Source organism: Phalacrocorax aristotelis, chromosome 18, assembly GCF_949628215.1.
Source record: "Phalacrocorax aristotelis chromosome 18, bGulAri2.1, whole genome shotgun sequence".
In the NCBI taxonomy this organism is placed as follows: domain Eukaryota; kingdom Metazoa; phylum Chordata; class Aves; order Suliformes; family Phalacrocoracidae; genus Phalacrocorax; species Phalacrocorax aristotelis.
The window spans coordinates 2,990,145-3,012,793 of NC_134293.1; the positions used below are offsets into that span (position 1 = coordinate 2,990,145).

General features: G+C 40.4%; 1 protein-coding gene across 1 annotated transcript in view; it reads left to right on the forward strand.

Annotated features, from left to right (window-relative positions):
- The first annotated feature begins 363 nt into the window (after positions 1 to 363).
- Positions 364 to 22,649, forward strand: part of PPM1E (protein phosphatase, Mg2+/Mn2+ dependent 1E) — a 72,441-nt gene continuing 50,155 nt past the window's right edge. Inside the window, exon 1 of the mRNA XM_075112825.1 lies at positions 364 to 906. Within this exon, the coding sequence (XP_074968926.1) occupies positions 533 to 906 (374 nt within the window). The 5' untranslated portion in view covers positions 364 to 532. The remainder of the gene's footprint in view (positions 907 to 22,649) is intronic.

A 22,649-nucleotide genomic window follows, 5' to 3' on the forward strand; every position in this document is an offset into this window, starting at 1 on the left:
GAGGCAGAGATTAGGTAATAGGGAATGTGCTCTCAGGTTTCCTTCGGGTTCCTGTGAGGAACCTACGCGTCTGGCTGCCTTCGCATGACTCATCACATCGGCGCGGCTGTCAGCGCGCCTGCCCCCCACCTGCCTCCCCCCGTCCCCTCTCCGCCCGCTCGGCCTCCTGTCCCTTCCCGCCGCGGGCCGAGCCTCCCCCTCAGCCCGGACCCCTCGGCCCCCGCAGCGCCGGCCGCGCTCCCGCCACTGAGGCGCGCCCCCTCCCTCCCTCTCCCTCTCCCTCTCCCTCCCCCCCTCCCTCTCCCTCTCCCTCTCCCTCTCCCCCCCTCCCTCTCCCTCTCCCCCCCTCCCTCTCCCTCTCTCCCTCCTCCTCCTCCTCCTCCTCCTCCTCCCGCGGCGTGCGCGCCCCCGCGGGTCCGGCTCGGGAGCGCGCGCGCAGGCGGGCGGGCGGGAGGCGGCTGCCGGCGGTGGGCAGGGAGCTCTCTGCGGGCGCAGTGCTGATCCGCCGGCGGGCGGCCGGGAATGCGAAGCAATGGCCGCGGGCGGCTCGGGCAGCGGCAGCGGCGGCGGCAGCGCGGAGGAGAAGAGCTACCGCCGCTTTCTCGAGCTGTTCTTGGGCGAGTTCCGCGGGCCCTTCGGGGCAGAGCCGGCGCCGGCTCCCCCCCCCGCTGCCGACGCCGCGGCCGCCGCTGACGAGGACCCCGGGGCAGAGGGAGAAGCGGGAACGGCCGCCGAGGCAGAGGAGGGCGAGGGCGGCGAGGGCGACGCCGGCGACCCTCAGCCGCCCGCCCCGCCGCCGCCTCCCCCGCCGCTGCCCCCGCTGCCCCGGCCGCTCTCGGAGTACATCACGGAGGAGGAGGTGGAGGGCGAGTGCCTGGACCTCTGCCTGCAGCAGCTCTACAAGTAGTGAGTGCCGGGCTGAGGGGAGCCTGCCGCCGCGCTGAGGGGAGGGGACGGGAGGCAGGGTGTGGGGCTGAGGGGAGCCTCTTGTGTGGGGCTGAGGGAACACACACGCACCGTGATGGGGGGAGGCGGGGTGCGGGGCTGCGGGGATCCCTTCTGTGCGTGGGGAGTCTCCCGTGTGGGGCTGAGGGGAACCCCCGCTCCGTCTCTGGGCAGGGAGTGGGGCGGTGGAGCCCCCCCCATGCTGCGGGGCGAAGGCAGGGTGCAGGGCTGAGGGAGACCGTCCTGCCGGGGGAGGTGGGGGCAGGGTGCTTGGGGAGGGGAAGGGCCCCCAGGCAAGGAGTTAAGGACTTTGGTGGTGCTGAGCTGCTCGGGGTCAAAACGTCCTGCTCTGTCCTGTTCTCCCCCCTTGTCCCAGACGCGCCTCTGCTCTCTGCCCCCCTCCTTCCCCCTCGCCGGGACAGGGAGCGAAGAGGGGAAGGGAAGAGGCAAGGGAGAGCCACCAGCATCCATCTGGAGAGCAGCTTGCTCGGGGAGGGAGAGTGGCGGGGGAAATGTCTCATGCTCTGGTGCCAAAGCAGGAGGGGGGTTTGCCTGTGGTTGATTGTACTGAGGCTTGAAATTGAAACGTTCCCTGTGTGAGCGTTTGTAAATGGGGAAACCTCTGCCAAGGGAGAAGGAAAGGGGGAGAACGAGGGGCAAGGAAAGAGAAGCAGTCTTCCCCCTTTTCCCCTCCAAAAAATCCCGTCATTGAGATAACCACACCATGTATTTACAGACCAGGGAGACAAGAGGAGTAGAAACCCTTATGAGAAAGCTATCCATAATCATGGGGCTCTTTCTACTGTCAGCTGAGGGAAGCAAGCTATACTCTGTTCTGTACGGAGGCAGTTTCCAGATCTGTGCTTTCTAAAGGCTGGTGCATAAAGAGGAAACAGATGGGATCTATTCCCAGTGTGAAAAGTCTACGGACTGAAACCTAAAGATCGGTTACCAGTGCCTTGTATTGTGCTCAGCTTTGGCTTTGAAGGCTTGAAATAGAAATGGTTGTTAGTGGTGTTTCTTTGGGAACGTTTTTTTAAACTGATGCCACAGGAGGAGACAAACGAACCTGTGAAAATATGCAGAGCGCACCGGGGAGCTTTCTGCCATTGAGCTGACAATTGCAATGAGAGGTGTTACTCAGGCGCAAAAAGAAATAAATAAAGAACCAGGTTTTACAACTGCACGGTCTGTTTCTATTCAATTCTCATCTGCCCTCTCATTTGTGGACGATAGCGACAACACAGTGATAGCTGCCGAGGACAAAGCTCTCCTATTCGCACACGCTCGCTCTGCCACCTTTGGAAAGTCTTTCTCTGGAATACAGCAGCACATTCACAGGATGTGCCAGAGAGGAGGGAGGCAAGTCCCTTCTACGTATTTGGAACATGTTCTGTTGGTTTTTTTTTTTAAAACAGACTTGTGAAATCAAACGTCAGATTAGTTTAAATAAAGTTTTAGATGTAGAGAAGATTATTTTAAAGTATTATTTAAAGTATATCTATGAAATTATTTTGAACTTGAATTCCACACACCCCACTTCTCTTTCTCCATGTTCCCATTCCCCAGGACAGGCAGACTTAGATTCTCCAGTTTCTGAGGCACATATTAATGGATAAAATGATTAAGAAAAAAAAAAAAGACATTTTGAGAGGATTCTTTATATAGGATAGCTCTTGCCAGCTTGTGGGGTTTGTTCCCACCCCTCCCCCCCATATAAATCTTTTGATAGTTACTGAATAAAGCACCTCCTTGGCTTTGTTTATAGTGAAATCAATGCAGACTTCCTTCTATAGGCACCTACATTATGAAGCAAAAGGCAATATCTGCCTCAGAATTAAGGGAGCAGAGGATCATGTAAGAAAATTGTTTTCCAAAGGCTTGTTTCGTCAAGTTATAGAAAATGCTTTTTCAAATAATAAATTAATAATTTTTAACTGAAATTTTATAGACATTGATTTCTATCTGTCTAGCTAAGATAACTGGAAAATCTAATTCTTCAAAATATTTTAAAATATTTTAAGCCAAATCTAATAACTTTTAATAGAGGGAGCTAAACTGAAATAGCTTTTTCTTGAGTGATGGTGGAATCTGAGGTAAGTGCAATTGTGCAAAATTGTTCTTCAGGTAAAGTACTGGATTTTTAGAAAGTTAAAACTGTCACAAGATTATAAACCAGGCAAAAGTAGAATGTCTTCTCCCTTTACAGCTTAGGGTTCAACTCGTCAGATGATTCCAGAAATGGGAAACTTCACACATATGAGTAAAGCTACTCTTGTGCCAAATGGTTATGATAGTGTTAAAACCAAAACAAAACACTTGAAAACTTATGTGAAGGGAATATTTTATTGGTGTGTCATTAGCAAGAAAGACTATATTGTGAAGGCATGTTTTCTGTAACTCTAACTATATATTAGTCAAATGACTGGTTTGCATTATATGTAGCATGAGGATAAAACCCATTACTGTGAAAAAACCAACAGCTGTTTTTCAGCTATTTTAAGCACACTGCTTTAATTCTTTTTGAGGGAAGTAAGACAATCTCAGAAATGAGAACATGTTGCCAATCATGAAAATATACCATCGTTTTCTGCCACTGTGTAAATCAGTATCAAAGAGTTCCTATTTATGAGATTTTTGCTGCTGTTTTCCAAAAGACTCATATCCCCCTCTGAGATTTCCAGTTCCTGGTTTCTTTCTAAAGACAGTATATCCTTGGAAAATTAGATTAATGTAATCTTTATATCTGTCTAAATGCCACAAAATGTGTTCTGTGTGCTTTCTTAGTGATCCTCTACAGAATGAAACCGATCAATAGGAGGTATGTTAGATAAAGGAAATAATAAAAAAAGAATAACTTCTGAGGAATTGCATTGGAACATTGGATGATAGCTTGAAAGTTCATTTTTTGGTTATCTTCTCTAACATCTTATTCAGGAGAAAGTTATATAATTTAAATAGCTTCTATGTAGAAACAAATATACTAAGGTCTTAATCTTACATCTATTAAATATGAGACCTCATTGCTTGTTTCCACTGATTCAGGAGTTGACCTCATTTCTGCCTTATTTTAAAGGAAGAAGTTACTGACTCAATGTAACAAAGTTATCTATCATGCTCTGTTCTTTCCCTCTTCCTACTGATACTTTTATTAAATCTAATGTCTTGTCAAGAACCAGCTTTTTAAATACACCTGAAAAACTAAATAACAAAGATGTGGTTGCTAAGAGAGGAGAGGGCCAGGCTGAGTTAAACAGTGCACCCTTAGAAGTTGTGCCACTGGGAAGAACAAATTCATCTTGGTGTTATATTTTTTCCTGTACAAATGAAATTATTTGAAAAATTCAGTTGTATGTTGTATGTGTCTTGCTCCCCTCCCACTCACCACTGTTTCTCCACACCCACACCCTCCACACACACCCCCCCAGGCTTTGCTGAGAATAGATATAATCAGTGTCATTTGTAGGGTCAGGTTTAATTTAGTGATTTTGGTGGTGTGGTATTTTGCTTTTTAGAAACACCTTTAGCAAGCTTAGAAAGCAGGCCTATTTCTCCAGTGTTGAGATTTGCAAAATATTGAAAGTAAACAAAATAAATAAAAAAGTAATGTTATGTCATCTTAAGTGCTTAACTAAGGCACTGACGACAAAATGGTTATTCTGAGGGCTGCAAAAATCTAGCTTTGACTTGGAAAGAATAGAAAAACTTGTAAGCATTGCCCTTCTAGATTTCTTTGTAGAATACTGTGCAACATTCACAGAATATCACAGGTCTCAAGTTTAGGATTAAAAAAATGCAATACTTGAAGCGAGATTTAAAAAAAAAACCAACCAGAATCCTTTATTTTAAAGAGAGAAAATACTTTTCTTTAGGTTTATTTAGGTTTATTCCCCACAGTCTTTCTATGAAAAATGAAGAAAGGCAACCTTTTAACACTGGAATTATGCCAGATGTGGACATTAAATAAGAGTGGAGTTCTTGCCCCTCAGCTTGCAATTTTAAGCTAAAGAGGAAGAATGTTTCGTGGTAATTTTACATGAGCAGAAATTTGTTTCTATAAAGTAAGCTCTTAACTTAATGTTCCGTCTGCTGTCTCCATCACTGGTGAGTGAAGAGACTCTATCATCTCCCTTTAAAAAGCAGATGCACACGTTTTTAACTTGCTTTCTTAACCCCTGTTGTATGAGAGCTGGCATTGTTGTCACTATCTGTAAATTGAAATTTATGTATTATGCTAGATTGGCTTTTTTAACATCATATTAAATAGGCTGTGATGTTTTACTCTTAAAATTTGTCTGTTATCACCTATTCAGGTGAATACGACTGCAATCTGAAAGCCCTTTTAGGAAATACACTTAACTACTTGCCATCTCAAATATTAATCACAAGGAGTGAAAAAGAAATACCATCCTTTTTAAGATGGTACTTGTTTCATCTTCTTTTGTGAGGTTTTACAATGGAAATGATAATAATGTTGGCCCATGCTCTCAATAAATGACTGGAGATGATGTTGATTGCACCTGTTTCGGGAACTTTCTAATGGTTAATGAGGAGGTTTGAGAGAGACCATTAACTTTCCCACCCCCAGCTCTGTTGATGATTTGATTCTTTATCTTAGCTTGTACCTGGGTAGCAGCATGATGGTGTTATGGCCTGAGGGAGGGGAGGGGAAGGGAGGTGAGGCAGGTTGTAGCTGTGTTAGCATCTCACTGGAGCCCCCTGCAAGATTAGGAATCTCTTCCCGTAGGTAGCTGTTGAGCTGGCCGCTGCCAGACACGTGCTATAGAGTGAACAATGGTGGCCTGGAGTCCCAGAGACTCAGTGGAGAGCACCAAGCTCTGCCACTAAGGTGGAGAGCTCTGCAGGTATGGCAGCTGCTGCTGATGTCCTCAGACCCAAGGGACTTTGGTCCTAGAAATCCTGGTGCTTCTCCATAGAGAAATTCTAAATCATCTGATAGAAGTGTATGCAGGAAGTTGAGAGAACTTCAGTATTGTTATTAGTGCCTTATTACTCTCTAAAAGAAGCTACTATGAAATTCAGCCCATATATTGGATGATGGTGATGTCGTAGCATACAGAGATGGGCACGTTTCACACACTTTAGACTGGAAATCATTATAATCTACAAATAGGTGGTCTTTAATGATAATCACTTTCAAAACACAACTAATGCTTTACATAGTGAGAGACTCTTTAAGTTGCTTTTAAGGCATCTTTGGTTCATTCTCCCACGCTTTTGAAAATACTGAATCAAATCAAATATTTTTATACTCCTTTTAAAAAAAGTATCAGCTAAAATGAGCTATTTAAATTGCAGATTTACATTTTGTAATGGTTAACATATATGGTGACATTTCAAAACTTACTAATTTATGATTAAAAGGATGCTGAGTCTTTCAAGTGCAATGGTGACTGTGCTTGGGAGTTGCTTTATATAGCATTAAAAAAATGTTCTTAGTAAAAAGATTATGGGAATGTATTCATTCCAGTGCTTTTATTTCCATGAATGTTTGCTAGTAGTACAACAAATTAAAGGGAATTAATTTTGGTAGGAGTTTTCACACCAAGATTTTTTTGACCCAAAAGCAATTTGCATAGATTCTGCTGCTCCTAGGGAAGCTGTTTACTTTTGCATACAAATTGATGGAAGAATTAGATCTGTGCTAGCACGTTCTTTTTTTGGGCCTTATATAGCCACTGTGGAAACTAGACTGAGTTATCAAGAAAGTGTATATAAGAATCTGTATAATAGATTTTACTTGAAATATATTACTTTTCATTTATAAGATACTAAAAAACATTCAACTAACCAAAATCTTATTGGTTCCCTTGTGAAACTAGTGTTGACTCTATCTTTCGGATGTGATGAGCATGTTAGGCTTCATTCCTTTAGAGAGTTTGTTTAGTAACTCTTCTGTTCTGCACAAAACACCTGCACAGAATTTTTTTATCCTTAAAATCTTCATTGTAATTACCTTCAACAATGGAAGAGCATTTCTCCACCTGTACTTCGAAGAAAAGATACTCTACTTAGTTGTGGTTCTTTTCACAGAAGATTTAAAAAAATTAAGGCTAAACTTTTAGTTTACTTTACAGTATCTTAGTAGAAGTTTCAGTGCCTTGACTGCTCTGTCACTGGCGTATGTTGTCTTGCTAAATTGCTTATGTGATCACACGAAAAGCAAAAGCAACAGACCATGTAGTACACAGGTAATGAGAGTACCATTTATTCCTATATTTGATGTCACTCTGAAATAATCTCTGGCTGTTCTGCACCATTTTCTTTCTTCACATTGTTTGGAGTGTACTGATTTTTGGTTTGTTTTCTCCTAAGAAGTATTCTCGCTGGCTAGGAAAGATTGTGAAAAGTGAGATGAAATGGAGTTAGCGCTTTAAAACATTAGATGTTCTTTGAACCATGCTGCAAGACTGTCTTATGCAATGCAGTCATGATTATGTAATGCAAATGGTTATAAAAATAAATATGTCCTGGACAATGTGTCCATGATATGTCAGTAACTAAATTGTAAATGGTCATTGCTGCGTATTATAGTATAGGTCCTCATCTTTGGTGTGGCTGAAATCAACAACTAAACAAATATTCTACATTTTTGTTGTTACAACGTATTAGTGATCAGATAAAATGAATGCAGATTGTGGACTTGTTTTACAGCAACATTTCTAGAATCATAGAATGGTTTGGGTTGGTAGGAAGCTTATAGATGATCTAGTTCCAACCCCCTGCCATGAGCAGGGACACCTTCCACTAGACCAGGTTGCTCAAAGCCCCGTCCAGCCTGGTCTTGAACACCTCCAGGGATGGGGCATCCACAGCTTCTCTGGGCAACCAGTTCCAGTGCCTCACCCCCCTCAGAGCGAAGAATTTCTTCCTTATATCTAACCTAAATCTACCCTCTCTCAATTTAAAGCCATCACCCCTTGTCCTGTCACTACACACCTTTGTAAAAAGTCCCTCTCCAGCTTTCTTGCAGGCCCCCTTCAGGTACTGGAAGGCTGCAATAAGGTCTCTCTGGAGCCTTCCCTTCTCCAGGCTGAACAACCCCAACTCTCTCAGCCTGTCCTCATAGGAAAGCTGCTCCAGCCCTCGGATCATCTTCGCAGCCCTCCTCTGGAGTTGCTCCAACAGGTCCATGTCCTCCTTACGCTGGGGGCCCCAGAGCTGAATGCAGCACTCCAGGTGGGGTCTCACAAGAGCTGAGTTAAAGGGGGAGAATCCCCTGCCTCGACCTGCTGGTCATGCTGCTTTTGATGCAGCACAGGATACGGTTGGCTTTCTGGGCTGCAAGCGACGTTGCTGGGTCGTGTTGAGCTGCTCATCAACCCACACCCCAAGTCCTTCTCCTCAGGGCTGCTCTCAATCCATTCTCTGCCCAGCCTGTATTTGTGCTGGGGGTTACCCCAACCCCTCTGCAGACCTTGCACTTGGCCTTGTTGAACTTCACGAGGCCTGCACGGGCCCACCTCTCAAGCCTGTCAGGCTCCCTCTGGATGGCATCCCTTCGCTCCAGCGTGTCGACCGCACCACACAGCGTGGTGTTGTCGGCAAACCTGCTGAGGGTGCGCTCACTCACCCCCACTGTCCACGTCACCGACAAAGATGTTAAACAGCACCAGTCCCAGTACCGACTCCTGAGAACGCCACTCGTCGCTGGTCTCCACTTGGACATGGAGCCGTTGACTGCAACTCTTTGAATGCGACCACCCAGCCAATTCCTTATTTACTGTGTGGTCCATCTGTCAAATCCATGCCTCTCAAATTTAAAGATGAGGATGTTGTGCGGGACAGCGTCAAATCCTTTGCACAAGTCCTGGTAGATGACGTCAGTTGCTCTTCCCTTATCCACCAACGCTGTAACCCCATTGTAGAAGGCCACCAGATTTGCCCCTAGTGAAGCCATGTTGGCTGTCACCATTCCCTGTATTTTCCATGTGCCTTAGCATAGTTTCCTGGAGGATCTGCTCCATGAACCTGCCGGGCACAGAGGTGAGGCTGACTGGCCTGTAGTTCCCCTGGTCTTCCTCTTTTCCCTTTTTAAAAATGTGGGTTATATTTCCCCTTTTCCTGTCAGTGGGAACTTCACCATACTGCCACAACTTCTCAAATATCATGGATAGTGGCTTAGCAATTTCATCTGCCAGTACCCTCAGGACCTGCAGAGGCATCTCATCAGGTCCCATGGACTTGTGCACCTTCAGGTTCCTTAGATGGTCTTGAACCTGATCTTTTCCTGTGGTGGGCGGTTCTTCATTCTCCCAGTCCCTGCCTTTGCCTTCTGTGACTTGGGCTGTGTGGCTTGAGCACTTGCCAGTGAAGACTGAGGCAAAAAGTCATTGAGTACCTCAGCCTTCTCCATATCCCGGGTAACCAGGCCTCCTGTTTCCTTCCAGAGGGCTTACACTTTCCCTAGTCTTCATTTTATCACCCATGTACCTTAGAAGCTTTTCTTGTTGCCCATGATGTCCCTGGCCAGATTTAATTCTGTGAGGGCTTTAGCTTTCCTAACCTGATCCTTGGCTGCTTGGACAATTTCTCTGTATTCCTCCCAAGCCACCCGACCTTGCTTCCACCCTCTTCAGGCTTTCTTTTTGTGTTTGAGTTTGTCCTGGAGCTCCTTGTTCATTCATGCAGGCCTTCTGGTGGTTTTGCCTGACTTCCTCTTTGTTGGGATGCATTGCTCCTGAGATTGGAGGAGGTGATCCTTGAATATTAACCAGCTTTTTTGGGCCCCTCTTCCCTCCAGGGCTTTATTCCATGGCACTCTACCAAGCAGAACCCAGTAGAGGCCAAAGTCTGCTCTCCTGAAGTCCAGGGTAGTGAGCTTGCTCTGCACCCTCCTCGGTGCCCTAAAGATCTTGAACTCCACCATTTCATGGTCACTGCAGCTGAGGCCGCCCTTGAGCTTCACATTCCCCACCTTGTTGGTGAGAATAAGGTCCATTATAACACCTCTCCTCACTGGCTCCTCTGTGTGACTTGGAGAAGGAAGTTATCATCAATGTATCCCAGGAACCTCCCTTATGCCCTTCTGTGTTGTCCCTCCAACAGATACTGGGTATTTCTGCTGTGCGTTTGTACTTCATTAGGAAGAAACAACATTACCCACCTTTAATAAGACATTTTATGAAGAAGTAATCATCAGAGTCATAAATTAGAACTGCATGGGAAATAGCTGCCCTTGGGTACTTCAATAATTAATACAGAAGTTAAACGAGTTAACTAGATTGCAGGATTACCTCAGTTTATGTTTATATTGGATGGAAAACAGCTAAAGGCAACTAATGATTGAGTAACTGAACTGACATTTTAAGCTATAGTACTGCTCACCCGTTCTGAACTCTGCATGTAATCAGTTGAAAAGTTTGGGGTTTATTTTGTTGGTGGTTTTTTGTTTTGGGTTGTTTTTTTTTTTTAGTAGAGCAGGATTAAAAAGTTGGCTGGTAAACTTTGATCATTGGAAAATGTACTTGGATGCAGACAAGTCTGAATTGTGAAACATTTGTGCTTTCTTGTAGCTGTAATTACAATAAAAGGAATGTTTGATTAATTGGGTGAAATTGTGGGTAGCTACTTAAACTTAATTTTCTCAGAGGATATAATTTTGAAGCTGTTTTTGTGGCCTTTTATGATCCAGTAAAGTCCATTAAATCGTACCTAACAATTTTTCAAGTTTACTTTTCTTTTGCTCTGCATTTGCAATAAAGAATTTGAGTACTTTCTCTCATTTGAGAATATGATTTTTTCATAGGCTCTGTACTTCCATCGTGATGTAACTAAAAATAGAAGCAGCGTATAAAAATAGGCCTTGGTATTTTAACTTCTTGGCACTGTCTCTAGGGCTGTTCCTTTCACCTCAGGCTATGACCTTCTTACTGAGGTTCAAAAATCTGAACTGAATGTGGTAAGTTATTCCTCATTAGTGTTACGAACACTGTACTCTGCACGTTATATTAATTAGCTTCTGGAATGATTCTTTTACTTTCAGTCCTAACTTGAGGTTTTGGAAGGCTGAAACCCCCACGTTCTCACTGAGAATTCAGGAAATAGTTATCTGTTTTCTTTTTCTGTTTCTCAACAGAGAAAATATTAGGTAACTAAAATTTGGTTTTCCCTGTATACTAGCTTTACATGCAGTGAGTTTTCACTCAGTTAGACATTGCTTTATTATTTTTGTAAGTTATATGATAGCATTGATAAAGCTTATAATACAATTTTTGTTTAAATAAGGTATTTGGTTTATTAGTTTATCACAGGCCACCTGAAAATCAAGGGAAACATTCAGTTCCTGTTGGAACCTAGGAACCCAGTTGAGGACAGTGGTAAGCCATCTAAAATTCCTACCTGCATAAAAAGTAGGAATTTACCCTAATAAGCTAATATAAACTAACTGTACACACTTACATATACAGCATGATATATATTTTAAACTAAGGCTTTTACCAGCTTTCCTTGTAAGTAGTGTCATCTTGTTTAAGTCATCTAACCATTGTGACTGAGGTAAATATGATTGAATGTGGGTATTTGTATACAAAGGTGCCTATCTTAAAAGAGTTTATGCTCTCAGCTGTCTTATTACTGCTCTTTTCTGAAAAAGTTAGGTAACGAGAAGTCAGAAGCTCAATATTTCTAGAGATTAGGAGGAACACTGTTGTTTGGGGACAGATATGCTTTCTGCTTGCAGAACATGGGTGCACTGGGTTGTTTTTAGTTCTGCTTTCTCACTGGAGTGTACTCCACAGAGAATAAGGGATGTGCCTGTTATAAAACAAATTTCATCTCTGCTCTTCTTGGTGCTTCAAAAATGTTATGTCAGATTTTAGAAGAAAATGAATTGGTTCTAACCTTAACATTCAAATGTGAATGGTTGGTGAAATTGCCCCCAGTAGAAATGAGCATTGATATAAATGCTGTGCCGAGCTGCTAAGGTTAGTCTGTGTAAAGGTCAAACAAACATCTATTATAATAGTTAACAGAGATCTTGGATTTTTACTGAATATTTAAAAATTTTGACCCATGTAAGTGATTTCAAAGTGGTGCTTGTGCACATGATTCCTCTGTGATGGCAAACAGCAGTAACTAATAGTAGTGTTGATGTGCCCTAAAAGGAAGAAATTTGAGCTATTCATGTTCACAATATTCATGTCTTGAGAATCTAAAGAGAAAGCGAGATATATTATTCATTTATGACATCTGATAGATCAGGAGAGAGAAAGAGCTCCCCCCTGACCAAGTACTGCACATCCTTTAAAAATAAAAAAAAAGGCGTAAGCTCTTTCCTCTGCCCTTTAACCTTTTACCTCAATGGTACAAACTGTGTAAAATCCATGAAAAGAATTGTCTTCCATATAAACAAAGGGTTAGAATTCTTGCTGTCTAACGCTTGTGCACTTCCCACTGAAATAAGTGGAGAGAAGAGGCAGTTTCCAAGAGGAGAGTCTGGCTGGGGATGTGTGCCCAGGCTGCTTGGCTGGAGAGGAGAACTGGGCCTATATTAAGTAATGTGATCCTCTTCCCCGGTGCATTGATCACTCGAGAATGAATTTTAAGTGGTTTAAAGTTTCCTCATTGGTGTTAACCTTTTTCATTTGGACTGATTATGAATGACCCAAATGATCATATAGAATACTTAAAATCTTGCTAATTACATTTTATACTATTTTTATAAAAAGCATTTTTGGATATTAGATACTTTTGGTTTAGCACCTCATAAAACTGAGTTGGTGCAATTCACATTCACTTTGTTTTTACAAGTGCTAATGCTGTTTATGACTTACAATACAGTAATTTTAAAAACATGAGACAAGCCACAAAGTTCTAAATCTAGCTCTGAGGATTAAATAAAAATAGTTTCTCCTATCAAATTATGAAACAGCCTAAAATATTTTCCCCCAAATAAATCTTACAAACTCTGCTTGTGTCTTGGGAGATGTGAGAAGAAAGGTTTGTCAACAGGGAGTAAGAGAGAACAGGCGTTTTAAATTATCTATAATCAGTGTATATAGTAGAATACAATAAATCTGAAAAACACTTCTTCAATTCATCTGAACTAATTGAAAATTTAATGCAGAAAACATTGAATGATAAATATTTTTTTGTAAAATATATTCTTCTATTGATGTAATTCTATATTAAATAGATTTTCAAAAACAATTACGAAATATACAATTTATATATTACAAAATATATAATTTGCTTAATAAAACACTAGTTTTACATTAACGTATTGAAAGCTATGCAGTTTAATTTATTGTCCTCTGGAAACTGATGAAGTAATGCAATTTCGGTTTCCGTGCTATGTCTGTGCATCTTAACAGGAATAAAGGCAAAGGTTGTAACAGCCCAAGAAATGTTATAGTAAGGCAGGTATGCTTATGTGTACATATATTTACTTGTCTGCCTCTCTCTTAAACACCAAATTTTAGTCGCTTTATGAAAAGAAATTATCTACCAAACAGAAATTCAGAATAAGAAGGGTGTTCCAAGCTATCTTGCAGTCTCATCCCCTTTATTATGGAGTGGAGCAAAATATTAAATCTGGAAGTAACACCTTGTGTGGGGGTGTTATATTTTGGTTTTAACTGTGAGAAAATTGTCATCTGAAATAGAGATAACAAAAAACATCTGTTGAGGAAGTACAGAAAGAAAAAGGAAAGCATTTTGAGGAAGTCTGCTTTATATTTGTGAAGATATGAAAAGCAGCTAATCAGGTAGCATGAAATAATAAAACAGAAAGAGGAAGAAAGAATTAAATAATATCACAACCCGAGTGAGCCACCCATGTTCCTTCCATTCATTTCTTAGATAATCTTTGTCAGTCTGTGAAATGGGTCTGCGAAATAGAAAAACTCATCAAAGTTTTTTAGAACCTCTGTTTTATTGTGGTAAACTTCCTAAACTGAAAGTTGGTTATGCACTTCTGTGTTTATGCTTACTCTGACATCGTTGCAAGATATTAGGGGCTATGCTCTAGCTTTAATTTTTAAGTTAGAGAAAGATCTGGTATGTACTTTTGCTCTTGCTTTCATGTGGGTTTGCTATTAATATCTTGTTACCAGTTACAGATGCTTTTCAGGGAGCTGTTTTAGGCTTCACTCAAAGTTTTTTTGGAAAGACTGGTAAAACAATTCAGCCAACTCCTTTTAGCAGTGAAAAAGAGACATCGCTCCTCTATTTTGCCTGTGGCCATCTAGCAGATAGAAAAGAAAACATTCAGAGGTGTTAAATCAGAAAAAAAGCATTTTTTTTTTAAAGGGCTGCATCTATGTGGGAGTAAACCCCCAAATATCCATAGGCTGGGGAAAAAAAAGAAATTAGGTTTGTTAAAATTAACAAGCAAATAATAGCATAAGGTCATGTATTTTAAATACTATGTGCCCGCAGAATGTTTTCCTCATTTTCCAATATGCTCACTACTGCAAAAAATTTAAAATGTGATGTCTTCACATTATTCTGGTGGCCTTATGGTGTATTCTATAATGGGATCTTGTGGGATTTTGCATTGATAGGCATCCGAGAGTTGTGTTCGTACTTACAGTAGAATAAGGATTCAGAGAGTTTGCTAGGAAAAAAGATTGCTGCAAAATCGATTTGTGAAGACAGTTGAGACAACTGGACCGAGTAAATCAGTGAGATATTTTACTAGAAGCAGTACCACAGCTAGCTAAAGTGTCTGTCTGGACTCTTGAAATACATTCTATAGGAACTTGTATTTACTTCTCTTAGTTGGTCGCTGTTGGTGGCAAAACAACGTTACCCACTGGCGCAGTCGGGCATATGAGCTGCTAGCCTTGCTTAGAGCAAGGTTAAGTGGCATGTTAAAAATTATTACAGTGAGAAGTCTAAAATAGCTACCCTTGTAGTAATACCGGTAGCAACAATAAACATGGAAGGTTTCAGGAAAATGCCAAGCTAGACAATGCTTGTCCAGGAGGATAATTTGCATTTTCTGCATGTCAAGAGCTTCCAAGTTACACCAAAGGAAGTTTGGGCTACATAAAAAGACACAGGATATGACCCTCAAAAAAATGGCTACTTTAAAATCTAAGAATAAACTAACACATCCTGTAGTTTCATAAACCCTTATATTTCAGAACTGCGTTAATTAATTTGCTGTATATTTATCCTTCTTTTTGAGGCAGATGATTTATTTTACTTTTCTGTTCTATGAATAGGGAAGGATAAATACATAAAACAGGGCAGGAGGTTGGAAGAAATGTATAGTTAAAAAATAAAAGAGCAGGTCAGTCTTGATTGAAAAGTAAACATAAAAAAATTCCTCTCCACGTAAGACAATCCTATTCCTTTGTAATCTTTTCTCCCCACTCCCTGCCCCGCCATCAAAAAGTTTTCATGTCTTTCTGCAGTTATAAAAGACAATTATATTGTGCTGCTGCTAAAAATAAAAATCCAGAGTTGGTAGTCGTTTGACATGTGCTTTTCTTGTGCCACTGTAATAATGAGGGAAGAATATGCAAAAGAAAAGGTAAAGTAGGTAATGCTGCCAGACCAAGTAATCATTGTGTCGCAATTTCGCTCAAAGCAATAAAACTGACATAAATTTAAAATCATGAGAAAAAAACCTCTGGTGTTGGTTTTGCTTCTGAAAAATGTACTTAGAAACATTTTAAACTTTTACTTTGCAATCAAGAAGCTTGGAAGCTTTCCTTAAAAAGAATAATTTGAAATTTGAAAGTGCTTGCTTGTTTCAAATAGTTGAAGCTTGAAGTAAAACACAAAATACTACAAAATTTGCCATGAAATTACACAAGTTGGCATCAAGGGATGAAACTGTGTCCTTCAAAACCATCACTCTTCAGTGCTTCCTTTGGGCCACAATTTCATCCACTGTGCAGATTATTTTTTTTTTTAACCTGTAAGAAGAGGTTGGGTGTGATACGCTGCAGTCAGGATTGCGCCTGTGCTGTTAGACCTTCGGGGGTGTTTCTGGGCTGTTAGCCTGTCAGGTGAGACCTGCACCTTTTTCACATAAATAAAATGTAATGAAAACTTGTGATGTCTTACAAAAGATTAAATATCTAGCTGTAAAAAAGGCTGTTGAAATTTCACCACTGGTAGCTATACTAGAAATACTTAACCATTTGCCTTTCAGATTTTTTTTGAGAGTAAATGTATGGGGTCTTCTAGACTGCTCGTGAGAAATTTTTTTTCCCCCATCTGTGAAGTCCAAATTCTTTGCTTTAAACATTTACATTGACATTGATGGGTACTTTGAAGCTTCAAGAATTCCTCCAAGTCTAAGTAAAGTACTTCCCATCACTCAAATGCTGAAAAATAGTTCTTCCAGGAGATAGGTGATAGAATCTGAAACAGAGGAAACCTGAGTGGTTTTTTTTTCCCACCACACATAGAAGTCACCAATTAACACTTTAAAAATAAAGGGACAGAATGAGAAAATGTAATAGACACAGTGTCAAATGAAAATAATTTTTTAAAAAAAAAGGAGAGTGATTAGACCGTCTGAAACATCACATCAGCTAAAACACTATTAAAAGGAATTGCTGGCATGCTCGCTGCTTCAGTCAGTTTACCTGCCTTCTTCATACCTAATGGGCTGTGTTTAAGCAGTCAAGTAAAATGTTGACTGAACCTGATAAACTAATCAGTTCCATTTAAAGTCTGGACAGCTGAAATCAATGAAAACTAAAGGACTGATGCCCCTCTCCAAGGTGAAAAATTGTGTATTCTATTTGATTCCTTGGTGAAAACTGGACATTTTGTCTGAACCATATTCACTTATTTATTCAATAATCTGATTGTCAAAAGTAGCTATAGTGCAACAGCTTTACTGTTATTACTATGGATTTATAGAATTGTAATCTTCCTTAGGTTTCACCATCCTCCTTTATCAGTGTTGAATGTTTCTTCCACGACAAAGAGAGTCTGGCAAGGTAAATAGGTGATCCAAATTATTTTGTTCAGCTGATGTTTCTGTGTTCAAACCAGCTATAGATGCTTTTGTACTTCCAGAAACAGTTTGAAAAGATAAATCTATCATTCTCTATCAGTTCGTCCTCATGTTATTTTACTGTTTTGTAAACGGGAAATAAGAATTTATCGTAGTTTAGACATCTCATAAAACCAGACGTACACTGACGTAGCAAGCTACCCAAGAAACTGGTGTTAATGAACTTCGGTTGCTGCTTGTTAGAGATTGCGAGGAGGACAATGTACTTAGTTTCAAAGGTCGAAGACTGCAACTAATCTCCTAATTCCAGCCCCCAAAATACATCAATTTGGATGGAATTGGTAATTAGTAGATTTGTTCTTTCTGATATGTGAGAGGAATTGGTAATTGCTAGATTTGTTCTTTCTCATATGTAAGAGATCTGGTACTCTGCTTGCTGCTAGCAGAATTTAAGTGTGATATGTTGAATTAATATCCAAATAAGGAATTTGCAGTTGGATTAAATATATTTGTAACTCCCCAAATTCCATGTTGTAGCCTATGTGCTTGGATAGCCTGTGAAAGAAACCATTTCATAAGTATTCTTTTGCTCCATAGATTCTTCTGTTTTTTTCCACCTCCTGGATCCAAATATAGTTTGCACACATCTGTTGTGTGAATAGAGTTAATTGTATGAGGATGATGCTACTCTCTGTATTTGCTTGCAAAGGTTAATTATTCATTTGTTATAATTGTAATCTGAGAAAACCAAAAACATACGCATAATAAGGCAATATATTTTTGAAAGAGCACTGGTAGCTAGATACACGGCTGTTAATTTTACTGTAACTTTTATGGTTGCTTTCTGTTTGTAGTTGTAAAACCATTACAGTACTATCCATGAAAAGAGTAGAGATGAGTAGTGTTAGTATGAGTAGAAAATACAAGCTGCTGGTCTCACGTAGTGCAAGGGTAAGGGACATGATAAAGAAATTTTACAGTGAGGTGTCTAGAATTGCTACCCTTATTGTAACGCTGGTGGGAACAACAGACCGGGAAGCTTCTGGAAAAATGATGACATAAACAAAGCACTTTAGGAAGTGTTGCCCTTGATACCATGCTTGAAAACATCTTTCAGATTATTTTATCTCTGCAAACTATAGCCCAAGCCATGGTGTTCCATAAAAAAATAAAGCACACAAACACATAGCCCAGGTCCTGTCTATGACAGCTTTAACCTGTACCCAAGAAAGTAAGCAAGCTTGCCCATGCTCACCAGTAAGATCAAATTAGTTTCCTTGGTTAAAAATAACATGCTTGTAAGCATACTGAAAAATATAAAATCAGTTAATTGATATATGTGTGTGTGTGTGTGTATATGTTCTTGTGCCGCTTTGTTTTGTTCTGAATTAAGCATGCAGGAAAATTCTGACAAAGATAAGATTTTTCTCCAGATCGTATTTAGAGAATGCCATGTGAACGTAAATAAGCTTTACGTGCTCTAAGTTGATTTATATCACTGGAGCATAAAAGAGGGAGTGAAGAGTCAGAGGTGATGTCTCAGTCAGGAGTTAGGCCTTAACACCTGCAGGGAACAGACTTCTCTCAGTAAGCATATGAGAATGCCTGTTTGTATAAAAAATAGCTATGTAGTGGTAATATATAGTTAAAAGCAGGTTTGACTACATCTGACTCTAAACACATTTCCAGTTTTTACTGTGCTCTTAAACTTTGCCAGATTCGCTCCTGTGATAACGCTCTGAGCTGTCGTCTGCCTCCTTCTGAAAAATATCTAAACTTGAAGAAACAAATCCGGGTGGTATATGATCCTAAAGAGCCACAATGCACATTAATTCTTCCTATCAGTTATCTCTCTATTTGTGTGAATACATTTCATTCAAGCCCTATTGATCACAATTAAGGGTTGAAATTAGAAATTGACTTTCATTAGCTCAAGGCAAATTAATCTCAAGGCACTGCAGCAGGTTGTACTCGCTTTGTGTTAGTGAACTTGACAATCAGGTTCGGTGAGAATCCAAAAGTGCAGCGGGAGGACTATATCCCAATATCTTAATGTGACAGCTACCAAGGGAATTACTTTCTGAAGCAGAAGAAGGGAAACTGGAAACATTGAGGGGGTGGATACAGACAGATATGACAGGATTCTAAGAACCTGGGATTCCTGATGGCGTAGGCCTTCAGAGACCACCCACTGAGCTTTGGCAGGTAATAATCTAGGAAATTATAATACACTTACTTTAAATGAATCTGTTGAGTTGTTTGATCCAAGATCTTCATTACACATACAGGAATGCTTTTGCTGCTAGAGCTCTGCTATTTTACCAAACTATATTGAAGACAAGAAGAGAGTTCAGAATGGATTTTGTAATGATGTAGCATCCAGTTAAGTGAGTAAAAGTATGACCAAATTTTACAGAAGTCATGATACCCCTAGAAAAGAAGAAAGTTCAGTCAACTTAGATCTGCTTTTACTGAATGTACTGTATCCTCGTGCTCTGCATGTGTGTGCCTACGTGGCACACACATGTGGCCTGTGTGTGCCTATAGTGTGAAAATCTGGCATGCAGGAGAAGTGTTGCGACTGAAGATTTAATCCTCCCCCAATTGTAATGTTTCTACAGAAACTTCTTTCAACAGAATAACTCTGTGCAAGTGATGGAAATTACTGTTTGTAAACATGTAAAAGAAGGTGTTTGCATTGTATGACATAGCCTCATTCCTTTGTCACGGAGCCATCAGACAGATTTTCGTCTTACAGCTAACCAGATTAAGCATTCTGGCTAGATCTCTGTACGCTGTTACAAAAGCATTCTGGCTTCTCCCCCTCCCAGCCCCATCAAGCCTGATCAGTTATTTTGAATCTGGAATATAAAGCAGAATGTATGTAATTGGGGAAAGAAATGGAATATATTTATTGGTGGCAAGGGAGCTCAGCCTCTAGTGGGACAACTGGCAGTGTGCATAATGATGTTCATAGCATGAGATTTAGTAGCATTGTAAAGGAATTCCTGTCAGAGTGTGGCTCTGATAGGACTTATCAAAGAGTACATGCTACTTATCTATCTTTGGCAGAGAAGTCTAACTCCGTTTAACTGTCAGCACATCGATAATCCTTCCAAGTCTGGAATTGTTGATAGAGTGCCAAATATCTTGGATTACGTATTGTCAGAAAGAGTAAGATCTGTGACTGTAATATCAAACAAAGCAAATGTAGCTATTTAATAAAATAATGCTGCTGAGCTTTTAATATGGCATAACATAAGCCCAGATTTCTTCCCCCCCCCATTTGGTAACGTGGGCCATTTCAGTATTGTATTGGAGATAAGAGAGAGAGATAAAGACTTTTGGGATTACAGCTAACTATCTACAGAGAGACAGCACAGACAAAACAAATTTTTTTTGTTATTTTTGCATGATGGAAGCCTTAATATACACACACTTGAAATGCTCTGGTCAGTTCCTTTGTGGCGTTATGAACATGGTATTAAAATACATTGGAGATGAGACAATGTTATAGCATTCAGCAACAAAGAAATAACATTAAACAGGACAAACAGCCTAGTGCTGAACGGTGTAATCAGCAAGCAGGCTATTTTATTTCTAGCTCTATCAACATCTGTCTGCTTGCTATTTTATCTTTAAAAGCATACACACAGACACGTGCATATACAGGCTCTTTAAATAAATATATTTTAATTTAGGGCTGATAGAGTTTGTTGTTTCTCTCTTAAAACTGAAGTCCTGTGTTAAATTTAAATCTCAGAACAATTTCTGCCAACCGCAGTACCAGGGGTTAGCTCAGGGGCTCTTTCAGTTTCTGGTGGTTGCTCCTGCTCCCCTTTCCCCAGTCAGGGCTCATCTGAAATCGCGTACTGCTGGCAGTTCTGCCGGTGGTTTATGTGGCAGCGACAGTCACATATGAAGAACCAGACCAATGCCGCCAGTTCATGTCGTCTCAGTTCCTTGCCAAATGAGTAGATGCTCATCACTTTCGGCTCTCTTGATAGAGCTGCCATTAACTTTTGACAATCTTACTATGAAGACCACAACACCTTATATCCTTACCTATCTGTAAGATATGTCTCTTAACAAGAACATTTAATGCATGTGAGTAATTCTTGTTTTCTACCCAAAACAAAAAAACCCTCTTGATACTTTTTTTCTTCACCCATAACAAAGCCCTTGCGCAAATAGCTCCTACAAGCCTATACTTTTCTTCATTTCCTTTTCAACTCAAGGGTAATAGCAGTTAAATCTAGTAAAATAAATGTTGATTGATGGAGTTTATTCATTATGCCAAGCTAATGAGGCATCATAAATATATTTTTGAATGTGTAAAATCCATTGGGGGCAATTGCTACAGTTGGATAAAAGATACAGTGTCTTCTTGATTCACTTCTCTTGGAGTCAGGAACTAGCTGAGAGAGTCACTGTTGATTCCAATTTTTTTAACCTGCAATGGTGCAAATAGAGTCTTTCTCAAAATTCTCCAGAGAAGAAACATGACAAAGCAAGCCTGTCTGGTTTCTGAGTTTATCCCCAGAGATGCAATAAAACAGCAGAATCAGATCCAGAATTTCAAGAAGTAAAATAAATTAACATTTCCATTTCTCTTCTGCTGGCATACTTTGTTTAAAGGATCTTGGCTGAGAGTACTTTTGTAGCTCATCAGTGTCCCTGTTTCATTTACCCATGTTTGCCGTGGAACTGGTTTCTGTTCTAAAGAAAAAGAAAAGGGTTACCTGTATATATTATCCTGTGTATTGATAATAAAACAGTGATCTTGATCTGTGCATAATGTGCAAGTCTGTAGTTAGTGGTTAGAAAATATTTGCCAGCATTTAGAAATGTTTGTCATAATACAGGGAATTACAAAGGCTTGAATTCCTTTCATACGGCTGCTCCTTTGCATCTTGACTAGGTAATTCCTCATTATTCTGAGAAACGCAGGTCAAAGAACCCGGTCAAAATCTGGTTATTTTGCTTCTCTGTTCTGCTGTTCATCTCCAGGAAATTTGGGCTGAATGAGTGGATATGGACTCTGTATTAATTACCAATGTTATTTGTGCAGGAAGAAGCAAATTAACCTTTACACATAAAAATACCTCACTACAGCACATTTGTATTAACCTGTGAAAGGTTTGTTATTCGTGTTGATATCTTATTGTGTTTTGCAAAGTTCAAGAGAATAATATTTTAACATCATATTCCTTTGGGTATGATGATCATACTGGTTAAAATTTCCTGTAAATTGAAATGTTACTTTTAAGGTCATTGTTCTTTATGCATAAGAATGAAAAGAACATGACACATTTGTAATGGAAAAGAGCATTGCTATGGAAAATGTCAGCATAAATTGTTCCTCTCGTGTATACAGAGGGGCTGATGTCAAAGGTAAATGTTCTGGTATTAAATGCCTTGGAATTTCTTTAGCTATAGTAAATGTTCTCAGACTCAGCTATTGTCTTCTGAGTATCAGCTTGTCTGAATTGGCGCTCAGTTATGAGAACCTGACACTAACATTTATCATGAACAGGAGAGCCTAGAGCAAAACCACTGCAAGTGGCAACATCCTGGCTTGCCAGAGGAAATCCTGCTGTCCTTCCTCCATTCAGGTTTTAAATTACTATTCTGTCTTGGGAAAAGTGTGCAGATGTCCTTCTAACCCAGACGTAGTATGAACAATTTGGTGCAATAAAGTAAAATGGAAAGTGAAGGCCCTTAAGCTCGATTGTAAGGTAGTTCAGTTGCTCATCTT